This window comes from Pempheris klunzingeri, chromosome 6 (genome assembly GCF_042242105.1).
Source record: "Pempheris klunzingeri isolate RE-2024b chromosome 6, fPemKlu1.hap1, whole genome shotgun sequence".
NCBI classification, from domain to species: Eukaryota; Metazoa; Chordata; class Actinopteri; order Acropomatiformes; family Pempheridae; genus Pempheris; species Pempheris klunzingeri.
The window spans coordinates 11,617,516-11,642,902 of NC_092017.1; the positions used below are offsets into that span (position 1 = coordinate 11,617,516).

General features: G+C 41.1%; 2 protein-coding genes across 5 annotated transcripts; one reads left to right on the forward strand and one right to left on the reverse strand.

Annotated features, from left to right (window-relative positions):
- Nucleotides 1-4,108: 4,108 nt before the first annotated feature.
- On the reverse strand, nucleotides 4,109-10,544 carry npl (N-acetylneuraminate pyruvate lyase (dihydrodipicolinate synthase)). 3 transcript variants are annotated; one of them, XM_070832493.1, is made up of 12 exons: nucleotides 10,429-10,544; nucleotides 10,117-10,198; nucleotides 9,637-9,710; nucleotides 7,533-7,620; nucleotides 7,372-7,429; nucleotides 6,036-6,111; nucleotides 5,388-5,480; nucleotides 5,095-5,240; nucleotides 4,925-4,971; nucleotides 4,739-4,823; nucleotides 4,607-4,646; nucleotides 4,109-4,494 (listed from the first exon to the last, which is right to left on the reverse strand). In XM_070832493.1, the coding sequence occupies exons 2-12, from the start codon at nucleotides 10,185-10,187 to the stop codon at nucleotides 4,349-4,351; spliced, it is 924 nt and encodes a 307-aa protein (XP_070688594.1). In that variant the 5' UTR covers nucleotides 10,188-10,198; nucleotides 10,429-10,544; the 3' UTR covers nucleotides 4,109-4,348. The 3 variants fall into 3 exon arrangements, with proteins under 3 accessions (XP_070688594.1, XP_070688596.1, XP_070688595.1); XM_070832495.1 differs by having other exon boundaries at nucleotides 10,117-10,202; nucleotides 10,429-10,522; XM_070832494.1 differs by lacking the exons at nucleotides 9,637-9,710; nucleotides 10,429-10,544 and having other exon boundaries at nucleotides 10,117-10,185.
- Nucleotides 10,545-12,149: 1,605 nt separating this feature from the next.
- LOC139202534 (ER degradation-enhancing alpha-mannosidase-like protein 3) lies at nucleotides 12,150-24,499 on the forward strand. Of its 2 annotated transcripts, XM_070832052.1 has the most exons (21): nucleotides 12,150-12,636; nucleotides 12,746-12,791; nucleotides 13,062-13,162; nucleotides 13,380-13,419; nucleotides 13,740-13,852; nucleotides 13,960-14,113; nucleotides 14,590-14,724; nucleotides 16,220-16,325; nucleotides 16,573-16,670; nucleotides 17,020-17,145; nucleotides 17,247-17,330; nucleotides 17,574-17,657; nucleotides 18,078-18,202; nucleotides 18,878-19,049; nucleotides 19,141-19,286; nucleotides 19,404-19,548; nucleotides 19,965-20,156; nucleotides 20,444-20,609; nucleotides 21,387-21,572; nucleotides 21,984-22,031; nucleotides 23,180-24,499. In XM_070832052.1, exons 1-21 carry the CDS (start codon nucleotides 12,518-12,520, stop codon nucleotides 23,554-23,556), a joined length of 2,763 nt encoding a protein of 920 aa, XP_070688153.1. In that variant the 5' UTR covers nucleotides 12,150-12,517; the 3' UTR covers nucleotides 23,557-24,499. The 2 variants fall into 2 exon arrangements, with proteins under 2 accessions (XP_070688153.1, XP_070688154.1); XM_070832053.1 differs by lacking the exon at nucleotides 21,984-22,031 and having other exon boundaries at nucleotides 12,151-12,636.
- Nucleotides 24,500-25,387: the final 888 nt, after the last annotated feature.

Here is a 25,387-nt window from a genome sequence, read left to right on the forward strand (position 1 = left end):
CTAGATAAGTTATTCATTAATCATTAGTTAAATGTGGTGCTGTGTGCAGTTCAGTGAGTGAGTATACGGATGATTATTGTATCATTATTTTGCATATATGAGGATATTTCTATATAAATATGTATCTACAAACAAATGGCCTGTCACTTTAATTAACATAAGGATGTATAGATATGACAGTGATAGCCTTTTCACTGGTGTCTAGGTAATGACACGATTAACTCTTAATGGCAGTCGGCCCAGGAAATTGTGCCACGTCCACAAAACAAACTTATATAGATCACTAGATTCTTACTTATAAACCTACTTATAAACCACTGATGCCTTTATGTGGATTTAAAACCTGTCTCCAATACACTCTGCTTGACTTGAGTCATGACATAAGCCATGTTCACTTTTCCACTGATCCATTATTGTCCCTTCCATTGCGGAGCAGCCAAAGATCAAAATGGGTTACGTGTCAGTTTATTGTGAAGTGGTTGTAGGTGAGACAGGTATGCAGCAGGAGGCAGCATTGTTCACTTTTAGCACACTCCTCAGTGAGGCTGTAGCATTCTCTATAATGTGAAGAAAGTGATCTTTTCCTTTTCCTTACTGGCATTTTATTCAAACAGATTGGGTTCCGGAAATGATTTGACTTAGCTGCTGTGAAATTATTCATCCTGCAACCCCCTTTTTTCACCGAACTATAAATTGAAATAATTTGTGGAGTACAGAAGTAACTACATCAAAAATGGTGAATACATAGACTGGTGGAATATTACTAAGCAAAGCAGCATTTTGTCTTGTCTTGAAAAGAAGGGCAAGTTCAAGGCATCGCTTTGGAGTCATCATTTAGTTTTCTCATTAAACACTGATAATACAGTATATTGAATATTTGAATTTTCACAATATTTTGAACAATATTGTGAAAATTCAGACGGAGCAAGGAGCTCCACACAGCACTGTGCTGCAAACAATTTAAACTCCAGGTACTATGGCTGCAGGAAATAGCACGAGATGTGGAGTTACAACAACTCTTCTCCAAACTCAAACTAGTCTGCACTCGTAACAATGCTGTGACACAGCATAACCCAGAGGCTGATACTGTCTAGCCACAGTGAGAGTCTCCTCCTCCAAACGATGGCCAGAGAGAGAGAGAGAGAGAGAGAGAGAGAGAGAGAGAGAGAGGGGAAAGGACTTTCCAGATGTGAAATGAGACAGTTCACCAGACCTCTCACGGCCTTTCAGTCTTGTAGCTTTGGGTCAGGTGGCGTGTTCACAGGGAGTCTCAGCAGCCCTGACAAGACAGACCCACACCAAGTGACACCTGGTGTCTTCCACACATCATGTCTCCTGCCCGCCTGACATTGTATGACACAATCTGAGAGGAATAAAAGACCCAAAGACCAAAGAGTGCATCCCTTAATCAGAACCAGCCTTCTTTTTAATTTGGTTGCACACAGTAAAATATATGAGAATGCCCTCACCCATGATTAGTGTAATGCATGGTAAATTGATTGCATCACATTCTTACTGACACTCTGTGATCCAATTAAATCCTTGAATAATCCTTAATGATTAAATCCTTCCTCTATGAAAGAAGAACTGGACTTTCAGGGTTGTAGGTATGTCCAACGGGACAGAAGGCAAATAACAGATAAAAAGAACAATCTACAAAGACACCAGAACAGTGTCAAACAAGAGGGCTCCACATCCAAGATAGATAACCCCATGTCAATACTTTACCCTGTAATCCATGAAGTTTCAGCTCTGACACAAGACAAGAGTTATCAGTCACACCCCACTTTAGCTATTTTGCATCACCTCATCACCATTTTCTCTGTCATGGTTTTGTTTTCATGTTTTATCGTTTTAGTTTTCCTGCTCCAACAGCCCAGTATCCTCACGGGAATCATCAGAGTGCCATCCTCTATCATTTTCCCTCTCTGTCTGCTCCCCATCTGTCAACATGGCACCAGTCCTGTAAAACTGCAGCTGCAGGTTCATACGAGCATGGCAGGGGGCCAAGTTCAGTCCTGATAACGTGACTGAGACTGGACTGAGGATGACTAAGTGACCCACTGCAATTAAAATAATTACAAACGGTAGATCGACTTAATCCAAAAACCAAAGTGTAGTGTGTTTTTTTGTTGCTGCACCCTTTCCAGAAACACCCTCTGGGGTTGAGACACATTTTATTGCTTTGCTTTACATGCCTGTCTGAGCAGTGCTCCCGGTGATAGTGGTCCAATAACACTAACAGGAAGGGACACTCTTTTTTTTAGCCATCTCCAATAGCACCGGGTAACTGTTTGAGTAAACACTACTTACTTTGCTTAATGTAACACCAGCAGTAACAATAAGCATCACCATAATGACCTTTACTTGACCACATGGGTCATTATTGCCTGATGCAGAGTCTCCCAACACACAGTCCTCACAGAGGGCTAATGCGGTTCACAACGACAGGCAGCCTGAGGCAAAAGCTGCTGCACAACACACCCAGAATACTCATTGCACTCATTGCACCAACTCGTGACAAAACATGGCTCCAACAAATGGAAGATGAGTAAAAAATGCTAAAATGGAAGTGAGAGTAACACAGCTGCAGAGTCCATAAATGGTGCTTACGTCCGTCGCAGTGGGTGGCTTTTCACAAAGGTGAGGTGTGCGTGGTGCTTCCCCTTCTCACATCTGTTTACAGACTGTTTCTGAGAGTAGAGGAAGACGTGTTTAACACAACCACAGTGGTTAAAACTGTATTCCCAAGCCTCGCAATGAAGGGTTAACTTGGAACAACAGTAGTGACGTTCAGGTTTGGAGAGGACTTTTCTAAAATTGAAAGTGATTTAAATTTAGGATAAATTTATGGTATCATTTTATGTAAAGCAGAAACCACAATTTAATCCAGCTTTGAAGTTAATTACTAGTTGGTGGAATCCATCCACTGATGATGTTCGTCAATAATGTTGGCAATCTGCAAATACATATAGTCCAAGAGGTGCAGAGAAGATATTACTCGCACTTACAGGGTTTCGAAAGTTCCCCCAACTCTAGCAAGCAGCAAATGTAACGCACAACTCAATTATCAGCTAACATTAATTATCACACAAGTACAGTAAAGTCACCTCAGGCTGAAAAGAGCAGCAAACTATAATGCCTTTTGAGGAAATGTTAGTTAAAGAATTTCCAGCTGGTCAGACAACACGACCATGTGTAGCATCTTATGCGGCGTTTGAGACAATGTGGCGTTGTGATTTATGACTTTTCAGGAACACAATATAAGAAAGAGACGTGCATCACTGTGAACCAACAAATGGATCAACACATTTATTAGTAAGAAATAAGTGATTATGTGTTACAATAATACAAAAAATTCTTTATTCTTTTTCCCTTACACATCATTCATAAAGTAAGCTTTTAATGGCAATTTATGCATTCTGACTCAAAACAAGGGCTCAATCTCATTTGAGTGTTTTATGCTCCCTTCTAGCAACTTGGATGTTTTATTACTCCCTTTCCTGGTGTGTCAAACCTTTTTTTTTTTTTTTCCATATCACCCCTCTGTCTCTATTATTCTCCGTCTGATGGAATCATTCTAAGGTCTGGGTTTTTTAATGACTGTGATTTTCAAGCTAGAAAAAACTGGTGGTGATTATGGATGGAGGCAAAACGTTCTACAAACCCGAAGCACAGAAGCAATGAACTGATGAAGCTATCACGCTTTTCACTCCCATAATGAAAGGAGTTCGATCAGGCTCAGTGTACAGATTCCTGAAATGAGATTCAGCCATGATTTCACACTACAGGACAACAACATAATAAGACAATGATTGGAGCAAAAGCAAAGGTGTCACATACCTCTTAGTGATGGAGGATAGCTATTTTAATATTTCATGAAATGAACATTGAGATTAAAAGCTGTTAACATGTTAAATTAAAGAAAGATATTCTAGTATAATGAATGAAGATAACATACCCTTGTAATGCCACTTGAATGATTTCTCCACTATCACCATAATAGAATGAAATACAAAGTTCCAGGACATTTTAAATGCAAAAAAAGTTAAAAAGTTGTATAATTCGACAATTATTTGAAGATTTTGGATAGATTTTGCAGGAATGCCTGACCCCAAATTTGTTTATTTGTTTACAAGTATATAGTTGGAAAAATGGAAATTGATCATGGTTTATTCCTGTCCTATTTATGATTCAGGAGTGCTGTTTCAGTAGTGTAACATCACATACAGTAACTGGATCTATCATAGGCACTCTGCGGCTCAACAAATAAGAACAGGAATCTGGTGTGCACTAAATGTTGGCATATTGAGGGATTTTTCAGGTACAATAAATCAGCGTGAACATATCAGTGTGAAGGGAAAATGCTGTGATATTTCTGTGCGATGGACAGAGCTTGAGCTTGAGGACATGGCATCACGGGGAGTCGAGGGGGTCCCAGACGCAAGCCTGACAACTCACACATCAGCTGCTTGTTCACTCCCACATCAAAGCCTGTCAGAGACAATAAAGCCCGTGTCAAAGGTAGAGAGAGAGACTCCTGTGTTACAAGAGCATAATGCATGTTTATCTGGTCGAAAAACATCACGACACAACCGTCACTCACCAAGTTTAATGGCAGAACTGATAAACTCTTGCACCTTGAACTGCTCACAGAAATAAGAAAGATGTCAGAGACCAAAATTGATGCAAAATATGAACGAGAAGTTGGGAACAACAACAGGGAGATGAACAGTACCTGTATTTTCCTGGCATGGGCAAGGTCGCCTTTCTTAAACGCTGATATGAGCTCATTGGCATGACATCCCATATAGTTGTATGTGCTGCCGGCAGAGAAATTAGTTATCATTTACTTTTTAGCAACTCCTGAGCAGAGAGAATGAAAGCAGACGAAGCATTGTGCACACACAGGATCATAACTGACCTGCCAACTGCTCCATCGGCTCCCATAACCAGAGCTGCAAGCAGTTGCTGCGGCAAAATTAAACCAAGTTTGTTTTTAGGCTCTATGGTCATAAACGTCATCGTGCGAAATAAGCAACCATAGCACAAAACAGATGGACCAAAGCAGACTGAGAGGGAGAAAAAGCTGACCTCGTCCACGCCGTAGAGGACTGACCAGTCAGGCTGACTGCGGCTGACACACTGGCCAAAGTCAAGCAGGTCGTTCCCACTGAACTTCACACCTCTGAAGGAGGGAATGAGCTTCTCAATGTCTTCCAACACATCTCTCCCCAGCACTAAAGAAAAGAAAAAAAAAGCCCCGTCTCACGTTTAGTAAGCCATTAGTAAACATGACAGTCAGTGTGCTTTTAACATGCACACTCTCTCTATTTCTAAATGGCACTCCACCGCAAGATGCAAAATCAGTCATCGATGGCACTTACCGTTCACACCAGTCATAGATGGAATATGATAATAGTAGCAGGGCAGACTTGGGGCAGCTGAGGCCACCTCTTGCAGGAACCTCTTCAACACATCTGAAGCAGGATGAGAGGAAAAGAAATGAGGAATATTTGAATTAATAGTGCGCGGCCAGAAGGGCTGCTTGCAGCGCTCTCGACAACTGATCGACTTCACACTCGACGCTGCACTCCCTCAAAAAAAACGGCCACGTGAAGTTGATCTGATGGACGGTTCTGAAGATGTGCCCACGCATCTGAAGTAGAGAGGCCGTCATACTGGAGAGGTTAAAATCTGCTAAATCCTTTAATGGTATCTTTAACATTTGACACCCAAACAACTTCACACACACACACACTAACACACAGACTCCTTCCTTTATAATTGGATGGAAACACTTTGTTTTGATTTTTACTACAAACTAAGTACAACAACTAAGCACAGCTTTATTAAGATAAGATAAGATAAGATATTCCTTTATTTATCCCACAATGGGGAAATTTCAAGTCAGCAGCAGTTCTGATTCACACATACAAAGAAAGGGAATAAAAAATATAAAATATATATAATATATATATTGCCATGTGAATGACTTGTGTATGTGGATGTTTTCTCGCAAAACCATCACATACCTGCAGTTTTGGGCTTAAAGAAAGAGGGGGCAATGACTGATATCCCACTTGCCCCGATCTCTTCTGCATGACGAGCCTGAGGGGAAAAAGAACATTGTGATTGAAGGACAATAAAAACGAAGCAATTTGTCGCTGCTGATGTAGTGGATATTTAAAATGTTGTAGTTTTTATAGATAACAGTATATTATTGCTGTGTTTATATCTATGGTCTAGTTCCCATTGTTGAAAAAAAATCCAAAAACACTTTAATCAGTTCTGGTCATGTTCTTGACCAGTTGTGTTTTATTTCTTCCCATTCAAGCTGACAACTGGTTCAAAGGAATAGTTCAACATAATTGCTCAGTTTGTCTGGTAATTATGAAGCAGTAAGCTGTAAATTAGCTTAGCTTAGCATAAAAACTGGAAACAGGGGGAAACAACTTGTCTGCCTCTGCTGAATAGTAACATTACATATCGTTTTAATCCATACAGATGTGTCAAAATGACCGGTCTGTGTTTACCAGAGAGTTATGAGCCAGACGGTTTTATGGTGGGAATCAGTAACTTCCAAGACTTTCCACTGGTTGCCTGGCAACTGCTCAAACTACTCCTTTAATGTAGATGCGGCATGCCATCACGTACTAACATCAAAATATTTCCAGGACACCAGACTCTCTCACAGGGTGTGTGACTTGTCTTTACTATTCTTTCACCCTCACCGTCTCCACTCGTAAATACTAAACAAAATTAGTTGAAAGCCCTGAAAAATGTGGGAAATCACCGACTGCAGGAGACGAGGCAGAATGAGAGAAACTGTATCCACCATAAAAACAAATGAATACCCTTTATAAATCTCTATTTAAAAAAAATTCAGACAAATCAAAGAAAATAAAAGGTAGAACTCTCAATGTGCAAACAAAACATTTTAAATTAACATGTGATGACAGAGGTTAGTTTTAACAGAACGTTTGAGTGATAACACATAACACACTTCATTTTTACTAAAAATCTCACAGGAATATTGTGAAATCTGAATTGGTTACAGAGAGCTGTTTCATAAAGAGTTGGAGAGGAACTAAATATTCAGGCAAAACAAGACAAAATCACTGCAAAGTCAGTGTGGGGGAATTGATTGTAATGATGATTAAGGTGAAGCTAAGCTTGAACACTGTGACTAGGTTAGTCCAGGGCTAAGTTTCCATAGTCATTTAGGATCGACTTATTTAAACCTGCTTCCTGAAAATAAGCCTGATTCGCTGCAATCAGCCTCAACAGTCTTTCATTATGAAACATGCCCTCTTGTGAGTCATGTGTTGTATTTAAATCACCACAGGAGACATCGAGGCAAAAACTCACCAGTTCTTGGGAATCTTTGAGACTCAAGCAGCCGACGTGCACAATCACCTGATCCAGCCTGTACAGACATGCAGACAAAATAAATTTCTCCCCTTTTTTCTTCTGCGTTAGACTCAACATACGGACGGATGTCCAGACAAAGAGGCTGTGCCACGACTTACTTGCCCTTGGCTTTCTGACACCACTCCTGTGCCACGCTCTTCCTCTCCGCAACACTGAGAGACATGCTCTCTCCGGTGGTGCCATTCACTGTAAGCAAGTAAAGGTTTGTCTTAATTAACACAGTATTTCCTACACCTAAAAGCAATCCCTCAAGGAAAGTAAACTGGAAGAGAACACGCTGGCTTGGATCTAGCTCTAGTGAATCAACACTGACTAAACAAAAGTCTGAATTCCAGTGCAGTATCAACAAAAAACAAAAGAAACAAAGCGAAGCAAACAACCTAATACTGCACAGTAAAAGGATTACCTAACCAACATAACCAAGCTTAGCCTTCCTGGCACCACCAGACCCTCAGCCAAGGAGAGGAAAACACATTTCTTGGCAAAAAGGGTCTCAGTCATACATGTGCCAAGAACATAAAGAAATGATGAGGAACAAAGATCAGGACGAACATCTTCTGCTGAGTAAGGTCAGAGCGCAGGACAAACTAGTGAGGAAATAGAGCGTAAACACAAGGAGTCTTAGTACAGACAATGATGATTCATTGGGTTTGAGGGAAGAATGAAATGACACAGATGTCACTTCTGACACACAGGAAACACTGACTGGTCTTAATCAGTGCAGAGAAATGGGCAGAGTTCACATCTTTACCTTATCTAACTTGTCTGTTTCTTTGTTAATGTGGAAAAGAATGATACAAGCTACAGCCTGAGGCGACACAATACTTTCCTGTTTTGACAGAAAGGTCAAACTGTGGCGCAACATATTAGTTATGAGTTTATTCCTTTACCGGGAAAAATGCAGTATGGAGCAACGTTTTTCATTAATATCTAAACTGAATTTGGTAGCAACAGGTCAAATCTAAATGTACCCTGTGGGTTTTTTGACCACTGTGGAGCAAAGTTTGTATGAGTGGGTCCTGCTTTTTGTATACTGTGCCGCTCGTACACAACGTACTTAATTGTTTTATACAGGAAAATATAAAATACACATGCCATCGTACATCGATCTAACACAAACTTTACAAAGCCAAAAAACTTCAAACAGTCAGTAAAATGTTTCTTTTAACACTTTTTGAGGGTATCTCACTACCACCCGCTTCCCTTTCCTTTGTGCATTGCATTGTGGGACAACAGTGAACACACAACACACACACACACACACACACACACACACACACACACACACACACACACACACACACACACACACAAGAATTGATTGTATGTAGCATGTGTGCTGTCTGTTTTGAGTAGAGCTGAAACAAGTAATCGATTAACTGATTTATCCATTGACAGAAAAATAGGCAACTGTCTTTATCATGATTTGTTTCGGATATTTTTTATGCAAAAACGCCAAACTTTCGCTGATTTTAGTTTTTTAGATGTGAGATATTCACGCTTTCCTTTGTCATATATGAGACCAAACTTGTCACCTTAATATAATGGACATTCATTACTATTTTCTGTCATTCTACATACAAAACGATTCATAATTGAAAAATTAATCAATGGATTAATAGAAAATCAAAGTAATCCTTAGTTTTGCTTATACTTACCCAAACTCAATTTTGCTTTTTAAATGACTGTAATGCACTCAACATGAGTGTCAGATGTCAAGGATTCATCTTATTTTGGTGAGAAACATGTCAACATAACTCCACAAAGCACCTTTAATGGCTATAAAATATATTGCATATTTATTCTTATTATTACATCTCATTTTAATGTAGGAACAACTGCACTGAGAATAACAAATGGCAGTTATTTTGAAGAAACTACCCTAAGGATGATGATGAAATCATGTGAATCATAGCCTATGGAGCAAGATTTTTCATTTGCAGCTCTCCAGAGTTGACAGATTACATTTAATATGGATATTGTGAGTGAAATTTTGTTTATTGAAATGACTTTTAACAACTAATTGAATATACTTTGGTATTTACTGATCACATTTTTCAAGGTAATCTGATGCTTTTTCTAACCAGTGAGGAGGGTTAACAGAGGGGTGGCACATTAACAACATCGACAAACCAACAAGGTAAAACATGCAACATCAGGTTGATTCAGATGTCGACATGAAAAATCCACCTGTAAACTTACCGAATATGTTATTTACACCTTGCTTCTGTGTCAAGTAGTCAATATAAGGTCCAATCTCTGCTAGGTTGATTTCACTGTTTTGGGAGAAAATATAGGCCTACATATTAGGAAAATAGTCCTTGAACCCATTAATGTTACAGCGTTACAGCTCCACAGGAGTGTATGGTGGCCACACTCATTCCTCACTTAAAACCTTTTACATGGGAACTGAATGGCATACTCACACACCACACACATCACATGAATGGCTATAATATATATTACATATTCATTCTTATGATCAAATATAATTTTAGGGTAAGAACATTGGCATTAAAAAAAACAAACAAAAAAAACATTTTATTTTGAAGGAACGAACCTAAAGCTGGTGACGAAATCATTATATGAATCACAGACTATGGAGCAAGACTTTTCATCACCATCTCTACAGAGCTGGAAGGAAAACAGACAAATAAGACAGGGTTTCTACAGATTACTTACCCTTGTGGGGTGAGTGGAGTAAAAGTGGCTGCAACCAATCCTGTCACCTTTTTATCTGCACCGGGAGCCATGACTGACAGAACTACCTTATGAATAAAACAAAGAGGAAAAAGCGGATCGCCAAGTATTACATTTTCCGTCACAATATCTGGTTGTTAAAGGGGAAACCTAAAGGAGTATAACACCCACAGGGTACACAGTGTGCGCACAATCATGACATGCATTATAGTTATAGTGGTATAATTCCGAACAGGAAATTAAAATATGCCGTCAAAAGCTTTACAATCAAACCAAATGTCCGTCCCAGCCTACCTGCGAGAGCGCTTTAACTTCGGTGTGCTGTAGGCATCTATTTAATTTCGGGGGAAGTGGGTTAGTAGTTTTCCAAAACACACTACTCGGAGATTTGTGGGCGCATCAGTCATATGGAGACATCGAAGCATCAAGTGACTCCGCAAAGCTTCATGGGAAATGTAGGTTATGAACGAAAAACACTTTGGCATGACATAAACGTGGACTTCCTACAATTAAAAATTAAGAAATAACCAGCTTTAAAACGTGTAGATTACGTTTCCAATAGTGTTGAAGCGTATTTAGAAGTTTGAATGTTTTTATTATGTTATTTGCGAATGAGAGGCAACGCTGTATTCACTTGTTGTCAGGATATCCTACAGTTTTGGATCCGGCAGGCTCAACTAAAAAGGGGAACAGCTCGTGCTGACATAGAGAGACAGATCCAGACTCTGACATAAAGTGTCTCATCATGTGACTCAAACATAACGTTAATAAGCCTTTATAAGCCCTAATAAAAACACACCTGTAACTATTACCTATTTAACGATTTAGAAATACGTAGAGGCCAACAATGATAACAATAATTGAATACCTTACCAACTAAAATGTGTGCATGTAGAGTTATACTGATTAAATATAGCATTTCGTTATTATTTACAAATGTAAGCACATTAATGCGCGAGAAGCGTTGAAAGCTAAATTTTCCGAGTTTTTACGATCGGCACTGAAAGGCAACGCAAGTCAGAACGATGTGAACGATTTCTTATTTGGTAATTTTGTCCCTAGGTTTGACTTTCAGGTAACTGTTCTACCTAACTCCTTCAAACGCCATAAAACTGGTTGTGCTTAGGCTTAGGTTATATGTGTTTCAAATAAGTGAATGATATGCTTACGTCCATGGCTAGAGTGCATATCCCAGAAAGGATAAGATATTTGTTCCTCAGATTGAAAAAAAAATGCTGCCTGAGAAGCCAAGCTGAGGGTAAACAATGCTTTAACCAGGAAGCGGATGTTGTTAACGTTCATCGCTACGTTATCCGGTCTTCAGGGCAGGCTAGCTTAGCAAAATCGCGGCATACGGCGAAATTAACCACTTTATAACCAGAAGGACGGAAAAGATAGTCCGGTCAGGTCCGCTGCTCAACAATGGCGGCGTTTTTTGTCGATTTTTCTTGTGTTTTCGCTCTGTCCGCTGCCACCAGCTCGGCTAGTTAGCACAGTAGGCTAACTGGCTAATTAAACCCTGACAAGTGCTGCTCGTCTGACTGGCTGACGAAAGACTACTGGCAGGAGGAGGACATAATTAACTTGTATCTATAAAGGTTCATACACGGGAGTGATAACAGGTGCCGTTATAACAGGAGCTTCCGAGGACTGTTGGTTTAACTTCTGGCTTAATGAGGTTAATGCAGGTTAATGCAGGTTGTGCGGAGTAAGTAAAAGACTTGAGGAGTATTATTAACACGTATGACAAAGACTGTTTCTTTGGTTCACAGGGAGCCTTAAATGTGACTGTGTAACTTGATATCTGATAAGGGTACACGTTTCCTTGATCGCTGTTGCCTGAAAATATTCATGTCACGTTATACTTTTGCACGTCAACGTGTCACACCTGTGTACAGTGGGTCCGGGTGACAGCATGGAAAAGTAAACAGGTGTGATACACCGATCTGCTCACAGGACCTGGCGCAACTTTGTACGGTAACTAATGCCTGGACTAAAACTAATGCAAAAAGTTACATTTAAATATCTGGTTACTTGAAATAATAACATTCCTACAAAGTATTTAATTGCACTTTTGGCTGCAGGTGCACATATTAAAACGCACATTGTACATGGTGACTTTCACTAACAGTCCTGTTTTTGATGTTTGCTGAGAGGCACAGATTGTGTGTAAGTGGCCAAAATTAAGCAACAAACTAAGATGATTGCACGATGATCTCGGTACCTATTGATGATTAGGTAGTGCATCTTAGGCAAAGCCAAAAAGTGCTTTAACATGACCATAGAGGTATAACATCATTGGCTTGAGGTGTTTGGTTAGGGCCGTGGTAATGACAAGGAATTTGGTCAGTGACTGTCTGAGAGCCCAACTATAGTTGTATGTATGTTACTGCGATCCTACCCACTTACCACAATGCCAGCCGCGCTGTTCTTCTTAATGCTGCTTGGAGCGTTATGCAGCCACGGACAGGCCATGTCACGGGAGGAGAGGCACAGGTTGAGGTGAGTTGAGAAGAAACACAACCCTCAGTGTAATGTGAAAAAAACAACATTTTTCCCCTAAAAGGTGTTAGACATGCTGACTTGTGTCTGTGTTTTCCTCTCACTAAAGGAACCAAGTGGTTGAGATGTTTGACCACGCATATCAAAATTATATGGTAAGCAATCAGTTTTCACTGGATTTCTACCCAGAAATTGATTTTTTAGCTTAAAGACTTTGATAATTAATTGTGCTGTTGTCTTGATATTTTGATTTGATTCAGGTCAGTTTAGCAGTTTGGTAATGGTGGATGATAAAACAGCTATTACACTGTTTTCATATTTGGGTATATGTTTTTCATATCAGACTGAGCTGGCCTCCTGATGGGGTAAAAAAAAGAACTGAGGGCCGAAACATTGTGTTAAAAGTGTGTTTATGCGTTTCTCAGGACCATGCGTACCCAGCAGATGAGCTGATGCCACTAACATGCAGAGGAAGAGTACGTGGGCTTGAACCCAGTCGAGGTGACATCGACGACGCTCTTGGAAAGTGAGTAGCACGCGGCCTTTGTTCTTTGAGATTAAATGTATAAATGGTTCAATAGCGTCGTAGGTCTGCAAGAACATTGTCCAAACACATTACCACACCTGGCCGTGGACTTGCTGGTGGCAGATAGTGCTTATACATACTGAATAGATGTCTGGATCTTGTTATTGGGAGAGACAGTCAACACCTTTGGTAAACAGTTTTTGTCTCTCCCTGACAGGTTCTCTCTGACCCTCATAGACACTCTGGATACGCTGGTGGTGAGTACTGGTGTTGTATGTCTTTCATGTTTGGTTGTCTTACAGTGAGTTTTTTGGTTATTTTGAGGCTGCATTTAAATTAATAGGACAGAACACAGTGGAGGTATTGATGATATCAGAGTAATACATTACTGTACAAAAATGCTCCATTGATGTTTTCTTTGCTCTGAGTCCTCAACAAATGATTTTATTAAATACTTTGTCTGTAACTGTCTGCAGAACAGCCTGGGTGTTTCAGCCCAGCTTTAAAGCATCACATTTTTTTTTACAATTATGCCAGATTCCCATAACCATGCACTGTATTATTGTATCATTGGCAGCTTTTGAACAAGACGACAGAGTTTGAGGCTGCAGTGAGACGAGTGCTGTCAGATGTGAGGCTGGACAACGACATTGTGGTGTCGGTTTTTGAAACGAACATTCGAGTTCTTGGGTGAGACTATTCATTTATTGTTCCACATCTTACTTACAGTAATGAAAATAACTCCCTGGATTCTGCTGTATGTAATTCTTAATGGGTGTGTGTGTTTGTGTGTTCAGGGGTCTGTTGGGAGGGCACTCCATGGCTTTGATGCTGAAGGAGGGAGGTCAACACATGCAGTGGTACCAGGATGAGCTCCTGCATATGGCCAAAGACCTGGGCATCCGTCTACTGCCAGCCTTCAACACCAGCAGTGGCCTGCCTTATCCCAGGGTGAGACAAATGCACACAGACAGAAGTTCAGCTACTCAATACTAGAAACATGCGCTACATGCACTGTAGTGTGTTTGAGGCAAAGATATTGAACATGAATTGTGTGCATTGTTGTTTTGTCTCGTCATTGGTAGTCTCAACGTTCAATTTTCAAGATATTGTTTTCAAATATGGGATAAGAAGAAAATCTGCACTGTGTTGAAAAAAATTAAATAACACCCTGTTTTAACAACGCCCATATGTGCTATATAAAGAACTATTCGATTTTATTCACCCACTTCCAGTGTTGCAATGTGACAGATTTGCATCATTTCAGATCATGACCACATATTTTCATTTTCTGCTTCACCGCTCTGCTATCAGCTGTCACAGCTGACACCTTTAATGTCTGACTAGTTTTTCATCCAAAGTATTTTGCAAACCAAATGTGACTCTAAAAGCAGATTGTAAAATGTTTTTTTTTCCCTGATTGACAGGTGAACTTGAAATTTGGTGTCAGGGGTCCTGAGACGAGAACTGGCACAGAAACAGACACCTGTACTGCGTGTGCAGGAACCATCATCCTGGAGTTTGCTGCCTTAAGTCGCTTCACCGGGGATCCTGTGTTTGAAGTATGTTCATCACATAATAAGATCTTCCGTGCCGACGTTAACATGTTGTAATCAACAAAGATTATGTTATCAGTCAGAAATATGAACAGACTTATGCTACTGTTCAGTATTACAGATAATGAAGCAATATAAGATGTTGATTTCATACATATATAGAAGTATATACATTCATCCAGCATATTCAAAATGAGGAGGAAATGCTTATTAGGAATAATTTTTTTTGACTTTAAGTTTTTAACTTCAGCTAATTCTTTATTAGCTGAACTGTTATCATGCAAGAAAACGAAACTTGTATTTTCTGCCTGTGGGTCTAACGGGATGGTTGACATATTTAGTAGTGACAAAGCCTTCAGCCATTTGAACAGACATGTACCAGCACTGAACAGCCACACCTACAAGCTTCTCATCTTTCTATGCTTAGCTATAATCCAGGTCACACTTTGTCATTTTATCTTTTTTGAAATCACATTGCAGAGACTTGGTTTTATGAAACCACCCTATTTTTGCCAATACATAAAGTGAAGTATCGCTTGTATTCAGTGAGATCTGATTCAGTGTCCTTTTCCTCTTGTGATAATCTTCACTTCTTTACACAGCTCATATAAACATATATACATATACAGTGTGTTTTTGTATGTAGATGATGAATTAGGTGTAGCAATAGAATATTTTAGTGACACTAATGTAATTGTGGATAATCTCTTCAGAAGATGTCCTGCTTATTTCTTAGTGCAGGTTTTTGTGCGGACACTCTACCATCTTGTACTCTGGAGGAATCACTCTGCTAATTTATGATTCCTTGCAACTTTTTCCTCTCACATCTGTGTCTTCTTTTTAGATCATTGTTAGTTAAAAGAACACTTTTGAGCTTGTATTATGTAAAAAAAACCCCATTTAAAATAAGTGCTAGTTCCCTGCATACAGTAACAGGCCCTTTTCACAGCAGACATTTTGACTTGTCATAGTAGAAAAAATACAGATGGAACCGATAATATTAACAATGTCTCCGTTCTATTCAAGTGTGCCAGTAAACCACGGGGGTGTGACAGTGAGCCAGCCTGCACTATACCAAGACCCTGAAACTGAGGCAGCTAAATTAATTCAGCCTCAGTCATTTTATTATTTACACAGAGGCTTTTTATAGCTGTTTTACTTGAAAAAGGCCTATTCATGGAAATATGATGAAGTTTAAAATAAGCAGGATGTATACATTTGGGAATTGGAAACCCATAATCTCTTTTCCCCATCGATTAACCTGCTTTTCCCCTAAAAACAGAACAATTGGAATTTTGTCTCGAAGTATTCAAGTATTTCAGAAAAAGTTAGATATTTTTGCCCTGTGCTATGAGTCTCATTCACTTCCTGGCAGCCGTAGACTGCTGATCAAGCAAGTCCTGCTCAATCACTGTAATCTCTCTAGCAGTGGACAGCTACTTCAGATTGATTTTTTTCATTACTTTGTCAATCAATAATGCACCTTTTGTCACACACACAGGCCCATGCCCGGCGAGCCCTGGACTTTCTGTGGGAGAAGAGACAGAGAAACAGCAATCTGGTGGGAACCACCATCAACATCCACTCTGGAGAGTGGGTCCGTAGGGGTAAGAGAGGGCGAGTGAAAGATGAAGACAGTGCATGATTGGATGAGAGGAGGAGGAAGGGGGGGGGCTTCAGCAGATAATGGAGCGAAGGAAACAGAAAATTAAGTATAGGGGTACAACTCCTTCTGTGGGGGCGAGAGAGAGTATTTGGTTGAACAGAGAGTGGATGGGTAAAAACACACACAACATTTGTTTGTCATCTGGTTTCTCTTGTCTAATGAAGTGATTCATGATTGTGTGTCTGCAGACAGTGGAGTCGGAGCAGGGATTGACTCATACTATGAATACCTGCTAAAGGCCTACATTCTCTTGGGAGATGACCTGTTCCTGCAGCGGTTCAATATTGTGAGAAAACACACACACACACACACACACACACACACACACACACACACACACACACACACACACACACACACTTGTGCAGACTAATTCAATGCCTTTCTGTCTGCATAATAGCATTTTGTCACAGTGGCGTCTCAACATAAAGCAGAGTTACACGTTTGTGCATTTCAGGATGCTGTTCAGTTCTTCAGCACAGAAGGAAGCATTAAAAATGCCTTTTGAATTTGATAAATACTTTTTCCTCAACCTGTTTTAAGTCCTCAGGCTTACATTGGTCTATTTGTATATACCACCATGCACCATAAGACTGTTATATCCTCAATCCCTTCACTTTGTATGCCCCATTCAGCACTATGCATCTATAATGAAATACATTAGCCAGCCTCCTCTGCTGCTGGATGTCCACATCCACAAACCTCTGCTTCCAGCTCGCACCTGGATGGACTCCTTGCTGGCCTTCTTCCCTGGACTGCAGGTCAGATTGCTATCATGAAAATTTAATCTTTTGTTCTGCCTATATTTGCTTGTTCACCTTCAGTAACGTGGTACGCGCTGTTCATACTGCCCATGTCTCAGGTGTTGAAGGGTGATATCCGGCCTGCCATCGAGACCCATGAGATGTTGTATCAAGTTACAAAGAAACACAACTTCCTCCCAGAGGTAATCTGTCTCTTGAAATACCACATCTTAGTCATTTTTTTTGTGGCGCAGTTAAAGCCTGAGTGTCATTTGACCATGGAGTCAAGTAACCCCATGTGGCTTGTGCTGCTAACCACATCTGTTTAGAAGGGAACAAGCTAGCAACTCACGCGACACTGCTGCATTTTAGCTTCATCCGCCTGCTCTAATTTCAAAGCTTGCGACAGTGTGCTGACCCCTTTGTCCTTCTCTGTCTATCCCCAGGCCTTCACTACTGATTTCAGGGTACACTGGGCCCAACATCCCCTGAGGCCTGAATTTGCAGAGAGCACCTATTTCCTTTATAAGGTAATTTATCAGCAAAGCCTGACATAATGCAGAAGTTCTCTTTTTACGGCTACATTACAAAGGTACATGCCTATTATTCTGTGCCAGTTTCTGGTAAATGTTGTTAGCTTGCACTTTAATATAAAGTTTCTCATGTCTGACCAAAATCTCAAGATGCACCAGAACTCATTTAGAATATTTCAGAAACACTATCTCACTTTCTGCAGTTATTAAGCAGCCTCCAGCATTCAGACCACTAATTAGTATTCATAATTAACATGTAAAAATACTTTGCCTTTAGCATTCTGGTGCATGGTAAAAAAAGTTTTATGAGGGAACATGATATGATAAAACGCTGAGGTAGATTGTCTTAATAATGAAAGTTACATGTGTCTGGAGTATCGTCTGTTATGATCACACTACTGTCCTCTCACCCTCCAGGCCACAGGAGACCCTTATTACTTGGAGGCAGGTCGCACCATCCTCGACAACCTCAACCGCTTTGCTCGTGTCCCCTGCGGCTTCGCTGCAATGAAGGACGTCCGCACCGGGAGCCACGAGGACAGGTGAGGATATAAAGACAGAGTATTTGTATGATGATTTGAATGATGATAGACTACTAAACTGCAAGCGGAGCTGTGTGTCGAAGCATAGTGCCAACGTTGCAATAAACATCACAATCTTATGGTCTTTCTCACAGATGACAAGCATGTTTTCCATTTGTTTCACCGTTAAAAACACCCAAAGTCATAACTTATGGGATTCCAATCAATGGAGGCGAAAGCAACGGCTTTCAATTGCTTCCTGCGATGCACAGCTAGCACAAACTGCTGGCATATTTTGCAGACCTTAATCTGCACTTTGTAGCATTTGAGATAATCAAACCACTTCCTTGTAAATGACTTTGTGATGCCTTTTGTTCACATTTTTCTCAGCTGTGAACACGAGTTCACTTTCACTGTCCCTCTTTTGCATTTTATTTCTTTTAGATATATTTATCATCATTATCAACATAAATTTGATCCTAAAACATTGATGTACCACAGAAAATCTTCCAAGATATGCAGTTTCATATACAGTGTTACCAATGTGCTGATAATGTGAACAAATGCTTGCCTGCAGGTAAGTCAGGCTCTACTTCCCAGTGACCTTAGTGATTATTTGATAAATAAAATAGAAGTTTAAGGTATCCGACCTGTTAGCCCCTTGTGTCATATCTTACACCTCCCCTCTCCCGTCAGAATGGACTCATTCTTCCTTGCTGAGATGTTCAAATACCTGTTCCTGCTCTTTGCTGATGCGGAGGACTTACCGTTTGACGTGGAGGACTACGTCTTCACTACTGAGGCACACCTGTTGCCCCTGTCCCTCTCCACAGCTCCTCATTCTTCAGCGATTCCCTCAAACAGAACGGTAACCATCACAGTTAAAATCAGACAAATTGATGCAGCATTTACACGTGCCGGTTGCTAGCAGAGTCTGTAATATGCTTATAATGTTTCAGTCCGAGGAGGAACTGGATGACTCAAACTTTGACTGGACCTGCCCTAACACTCGCCTGCTGTTTCCTGACCCCGCCTTCCCTCGTAACTTGAGAGAGCCAATCCGTAGTGCTGTGGACAAGAGCTGCCCCCGCCCCGCTCCTTACCGGTATGTCCACATCAAGGTTTGAGCCGGTCATGTGTCTGCAGCTATTCTCTATTTTCCCTAAGTACTGTATGTTTTCCATGTTTTTAATGCTTTTCTTCCTCCCCTGCCTCCTCTCAGGGAGCCTGGCATGGGCCGTCCTCCTCTGAGGGCCCAGGACTTTATGGCAAACAACCCCGAACATCTGGAGCTGCTGAGGAGGATGGGAGTCAGTCTCATCCACCTGAAAGATGGCAGAGTGCAGCTGGTCCAGCATGCTACACAGGTAAACAGCGTAGCAACAAGCCTGAACATAAAAAAACACACAATCCAAGGCTGAAATAATTCAGTTAGTAGTTAGTACGGGTGGGATAACTAATGATAGAACCCAATATACTGTTAAATACTGCAAGACAATCATCCCTAAAAGATACAATATCAGCAATATCTCTAGAATCAATGAGGGACCTTTTAAAATGTGAAGATAAATGTATTTATCAAATAGCAGGAACCAATTAAATTGAATTTATTTACGCAGTACGATGTGTGCGATAAAATGCCTGATGTAACAGCTTGTGCAGCTGTACTGGAAGGTGTATTTCTTTTTTCCAAGCTCTACAAATCATGGTGTTCTTTCCGTCCTGGTTTTTAAAAGCCTCTCTCTCTTCCTCTTCTCCCCCACTCTGGCGCACCCACTCCTAGGCGGTGAGTGCGGTAGCAGCAGAGGACGGCGTACGCTTCATGCAGGAGATGATGGAACTGTCCAGCCAGCAGCAGAAAGAGCAGCTGCCTCCCAGAGCCATTCAGATCGTCTCGCATCCATTCTTTGGCAGAGTCGTGCTGACCGCTGGCCCAGCACAGTTTGGCACGGACCTGTCCAAAAGTTCCATAGGGGTGAGTGGGTTTTGTAGCTCCGCCAAGCTGCCAGGTTTCAAATAGGCACTTAACTGAGCTCCTGTTTGTTTTTCCTAAGCGAGCCACTCAAGATTCCCTGGTATTTTTAAGAGAGCACTTCCTCTCCTGGAATATTTTCCGAATTCAAACAGAAGAAAAGATGAGTGCTTGGTTTTAGCACCAGAAGAGAACATGTGGAGTTAGACTGCAGCACTGCGCACTCCATAATGTTAAAAAAATGTTCCTTCATTCTTTGCAACCCATCCCTCCTGTCCTCCTGTGTTCAGGCGCGAGGCTTTGTGACTGTGGCTGAACCCTACAGTGGCTGCACTGAGATCACCAATGCTGAGTATGTCCAGGGCCACATCGCTCTGCTCCAGAGGGGTCAGTGTATGTTTGCAGAGAAGGCCAGACACATCCAGAAGGCTGGCGCCATTGGAGGCATAGTCATCGGTGAGTGAGCTAAGGACACAAGACGGAAGATGGCTACTCAGTGACTAGATAAATGGATTATCTTGAAGACAGCCAGTCGAATAGGGTCCTGCACATTACACGATGACTGAATAATAAAGAAGAAACTCGAGTAAACTTAATAATAATAATCTGCATCTATATATGAATCCCATTACAATACATAACTGTATAACAGTGTATCACAATCTCTCATTTAGACGTTATTTGATAAATAGATGTATTGTTAAACGTTGAATGAGTAGATTTGTGTAGATTTTTTGGTTTGCAAATGCATTCGGTTTGTAAAAATGTTTTTTGGCTCTTGGGTCCACCATTTTCTTAGCCTCCTCTTGGATGCAGGCCTATGATCTGGCCCCTGATCGCTATTGCCTGGGAGCTACACAGGAACTGGGAACTGCCCAGAAATATCCCGAACACAGAAAAATAAGAAAATACAGGCTCAGGGCATGCTCTCTGTACAGATACAAACACTGTCACACACTTCTAGCGGTTCAGAAGTGATAATTGAGAGGGATTATTTTTATAGTCTATAGATTTTTTTTTTTCTTTTTGCCCCCGAATTCCCAGAAACGTTGGTGATGTCTTTTAATTGCTTGTTTTGTCTGGAAAAAAGCTTGATCCAGCATTTTTCCTCGTTAAAGAACTTCAGTGATTCGTCTCCTATCAAAGTTCATTTTCTTTCAATCAATTAATCGACTAATTGTTTCAGCACTACTCTCGATCTCACTGATATCCTTTTGCTCCCTTCCCTTCCAGACGACAATGAGGGCAGCAGCAGCGACACAGCTCCCCTGTTTCAGATGGCTGGGGACGGCCGCAACACGGACGACATCACCTTGCCTCTCCTCTTCCTCTTCCACAAGGAGGGCAACATCCTACTGGAGGCGCTGAAGGAGTACAGGGAGGTGGAGGTGCTGCTCAGCGACAAAGCCAGAGACAGAGGTGTGACATTACTTCCCTGATATCCCTCCCAAACTGTTAAAGCTCCTCTCTTTTGTTGCTCTCATCTCCCTTGATAAGATTGATCACATGGGCGTACTTATCTCTCTCCGCCGGCTCAGCCTCATTATGTGCTTGGCTTCATAAAATAAAGATGAGGTGTTGGGATTCAGGCATTATATGAAGTCTCGGAGATTGTGACTCATTCCAAAGCCACCCACGGGCTGTGGATAAAATGGTGGCTGGTGGAGGTTTACACCCTTACCAATATTGCATCTGTGTTCTTTTCCTCTTTTTCCTAATTTGCCAAATCCCTCTATTCCCTGTGGTGGACTGTAACAGTGCCTCTCCTGTCCTCTCTTTCTTGGTTTCTCTTCTTTTTTTTCCATAATCCTCTCCCCTTTGGATGAGCAGCAGCCATATTCAAAGGTAAACCTCTTCCTGGCAGCCTGATTGAGGGGAGTAAGTATTCTTTTTCCTTCTTTCTTTGTCTGTTAGCCACACTTTTTGCCCTTTTCCTTTCCCCATTTATCTCTGTTTTCCCACCTTACAGCCAGGCTTTCATCTCTCCATCCCTTCCTCTCGCTCTGCCTTCCAACAACAGGATTCTTTTTGTGTTTGATAGACAAGCTTAGTGCAGTCACAGTGTTGTCAATTTTCTCCATCACTGCTCAGGACATGACAGCTCTTTATGTTGTTTTTGTCACTGGAGCAAACAAATAGTTACACATGGCAAGGCTGGACAGTGTGGCAGGCTTTGACCTGAACTGTGCATTCACATGGTTTTTAGAAGACAGTTGAACTCATAATTTGTATTTGGTCAGCTTGTCTTGATTTTATAGAGACTGAATTTTATACTTACGTATATGTCCATGCTTGTGCTACTAAGAGCCCATTAGTATCATTATAAGTCACCTGCTTTAGGTAGAGGATCAGCTGCATAACAGCACACTGGGAGCTGTTTGGGATCTGAGCATCTAAAACTACTGCAGTCTGCAGCAGACGAGATGCTTTCCAAAATAGACTCTTGACCACAAGTCCTTTGGTCCTTTGCCTACCTGTACTTTACAGAAGTTACAGTCACTTCCTGTTCCTGTCTTCGCTGCAGCCCCGACCGTATAATAAAAAGCACAGACTCGTTCCTTAACACATTTACAATCTACTGTCTAAAGACGCATCTACATTTTTAGAAACTATAGCAGATCAAATACGATTTTTTTTTCCCCATCTAACCAGTTTTGTGCAAAATTCACACTATAACTTTTTGCCAGATCTCTTTTCTCAGTTGACTCTCAGTTTGGTTGTGCAGCTATGTGAGAAAGACTTTATCCTGTGGGAAACATGACTCACCATCAGCATCATGCTGTTGTAGTTGACAGCCTCTCGATGAAAACTGTTCTATTTTTGACTGAGAATGGCTACCAGGGGGCACGTCGTACAGATTACCTACTGAGGAGGTGGAAAAGAGCTTTGTGTGTGTGTGTGCGTGTGTGTGTATGAGTGTGCGTCCTGCACATCCTCTTGTATGTTGTGTGCAAGTGTGTGTGTGTGTCTCCTGCACATGCTTTTGTATAACGCTCTTCAGTCTCATACCCCTGCTTTCCTTTCAGGTATGGATGCGCAAGAAGCGGAGGAAGACTGCATAACTGAGGCAACAACTCCCACCTCATTTGAACCTGTTGGCCAATCGCAAATGAGCATGGTGGAGCTTGACGAATTGGCTCCCGAGGAGGTGACTCCATCACAGGAGGAAGTCAGCCCTGTAGATGAAGACACCAGTCCTGCAGAGGAGGTCAGATCGCCGGAAGAGGAAGCCAGTCCTACAGAGGCTGATGTGGAACAGCCCAAAGAGGAGGAGAGAGACTCTGAGAAGAGAGAGGAGCCTGGGGGCGACACGGACTCAAGCAGCCAGTCAGTGGATGAACTGCTGGCTGATTGGCGGGAAGACTTGGAGGCGTTCCAGCAGATGGAGAAGGATGAGCTCTGACAGTCGTCCAGCGCGTCAGGCCCTGTGACTGAGGTTTGATCCCACTGTGGGGAGAACCCTGGAGGGAACGCATCTTCACACGTCACCAGCCTCAGTCTGATGAAGTCAAAGGACGCTGGAGAGATGTCTTTCACGACTGTTTCTTCCGTGGTCGGTATCACGTGCCAAGGCAGCCCACATACTGTATCTCTGGACCATAAGGGAGTCCCTTTTAGCCTGGTAGACGACGAATGAGAGGCCAGGGTTCTTACCTCACTTTCTCATACAGTTTCTTTGTATCTGTCATAACAAACCCTCATGAATGACATGGACCAGACTGTATGTAACAGCATCTCACTTTCCACTCCAAATTACTTCTCCCACTGTTCCGCTCTCTATGCATTTCTGACTTCTTTTGCTCAAACGAAGGCTGGTCCAACAACGACGTTCTGAATAATTAACCCACCGACCAATTACTTTTATTTAAATGTGATGATTATTTGTGATGATACATTTACTGTCGTCATGGTCTTGGGCCTAATCATGTGTACACATTGATGTGAATTAAGGACTTCATTCATGCGGGGATGTGACTTTGAATAAGCTGCAGGATCTTTTTATGGCTTTATGGTAGACAAACAACACCAAACTTTATCTCTCTGGGGGATTTATGGAGTCATCTGTCAATGTAAATATGTATTTGTCGAGGTGTAATGACTGAAACGGTATAGCGCTGCTTTGCTCAGGCTCTGGTTCACCCCACACAACCTCTTGACCACATTGGGTGGAGCAGACACACCCTCAGCAGCGTGGTGGGATGGATTACACACCCCTCAGCTGCCATAGGGGGGCGCTATATGATCTGTCTGTCATGCTGTAGCTGCTGACTGATTGTAAGGAGCAGAAATTAAGCCAATAAGTTAACGTGATGAAATTAAATAAAAATTAAGAGGGAAATCGGGAAGACTGGTTTGAATCTTTGACTTAATGTTTTTTGATTTGACACTGAATGTTGGGTATAGATGTTGCAGTTTATGAAAACTATGTAAAATGGGAGGAGATTCATGGATTTTCTTGATTTAACTTCTCTAGGATTTAGAGATTGGTGAATTGAAGATGGGGTTTATTTTTTGACTGTAAGCTTTAAATGTTAGATCACTTTGTAATGATGTAAAAGCTGCTCTTAAGCCTGTGGATTTTCAGAGGAAATTACAAGCACACTTTAGAAGTAGGTGGAATATTTGAGTGAAAGGTGACACTTTATTTCTAAATTGGTTCTTTCTTCTTTTTTTTTTTTCCAACAGACACGTTTCTATAAAAAGTGGGCAGACACCCACGTAAAATCAGATAAGATCTATTGGAAAATTGTCAGTGTGCACCATAGCATTACTGTCAAACTGATGAAAGCAGTGGTGGAGGAAGTGTTCATCTTTTCACCGAGTAAAAATAGAAATACTTGGTAACACTTAATTCTACTGAATTAAACATACAAAAGTACCATCAGAAAAATATACTTTAAGTATCAAAAATAAAAATATTAGTTTGGCAAAATGGCCCTTCTCAGAGAATATCATTATCATTATTGGCAGCATTTTGGTGTCACAGCTGGTCTAGATGGAGCTAGTTTTCACTCAGTTGATCACGTTTTGTGTGTTAAATATGAATAAGTAAGCAGTAAATATCCAACTTTCAGATAAATGCAGTGGAGCAGAAGTATAAAAAGACGTAAAGTAGAAATACTGAGCTCAAATATGCACTTGAGTAAATGGTAACTTTCCACTATTTGATTTAAGTGACACCAAACATGGGATATTTCTTCAAAGAAGGAAATAAAACGAGAAAGGGATGCACT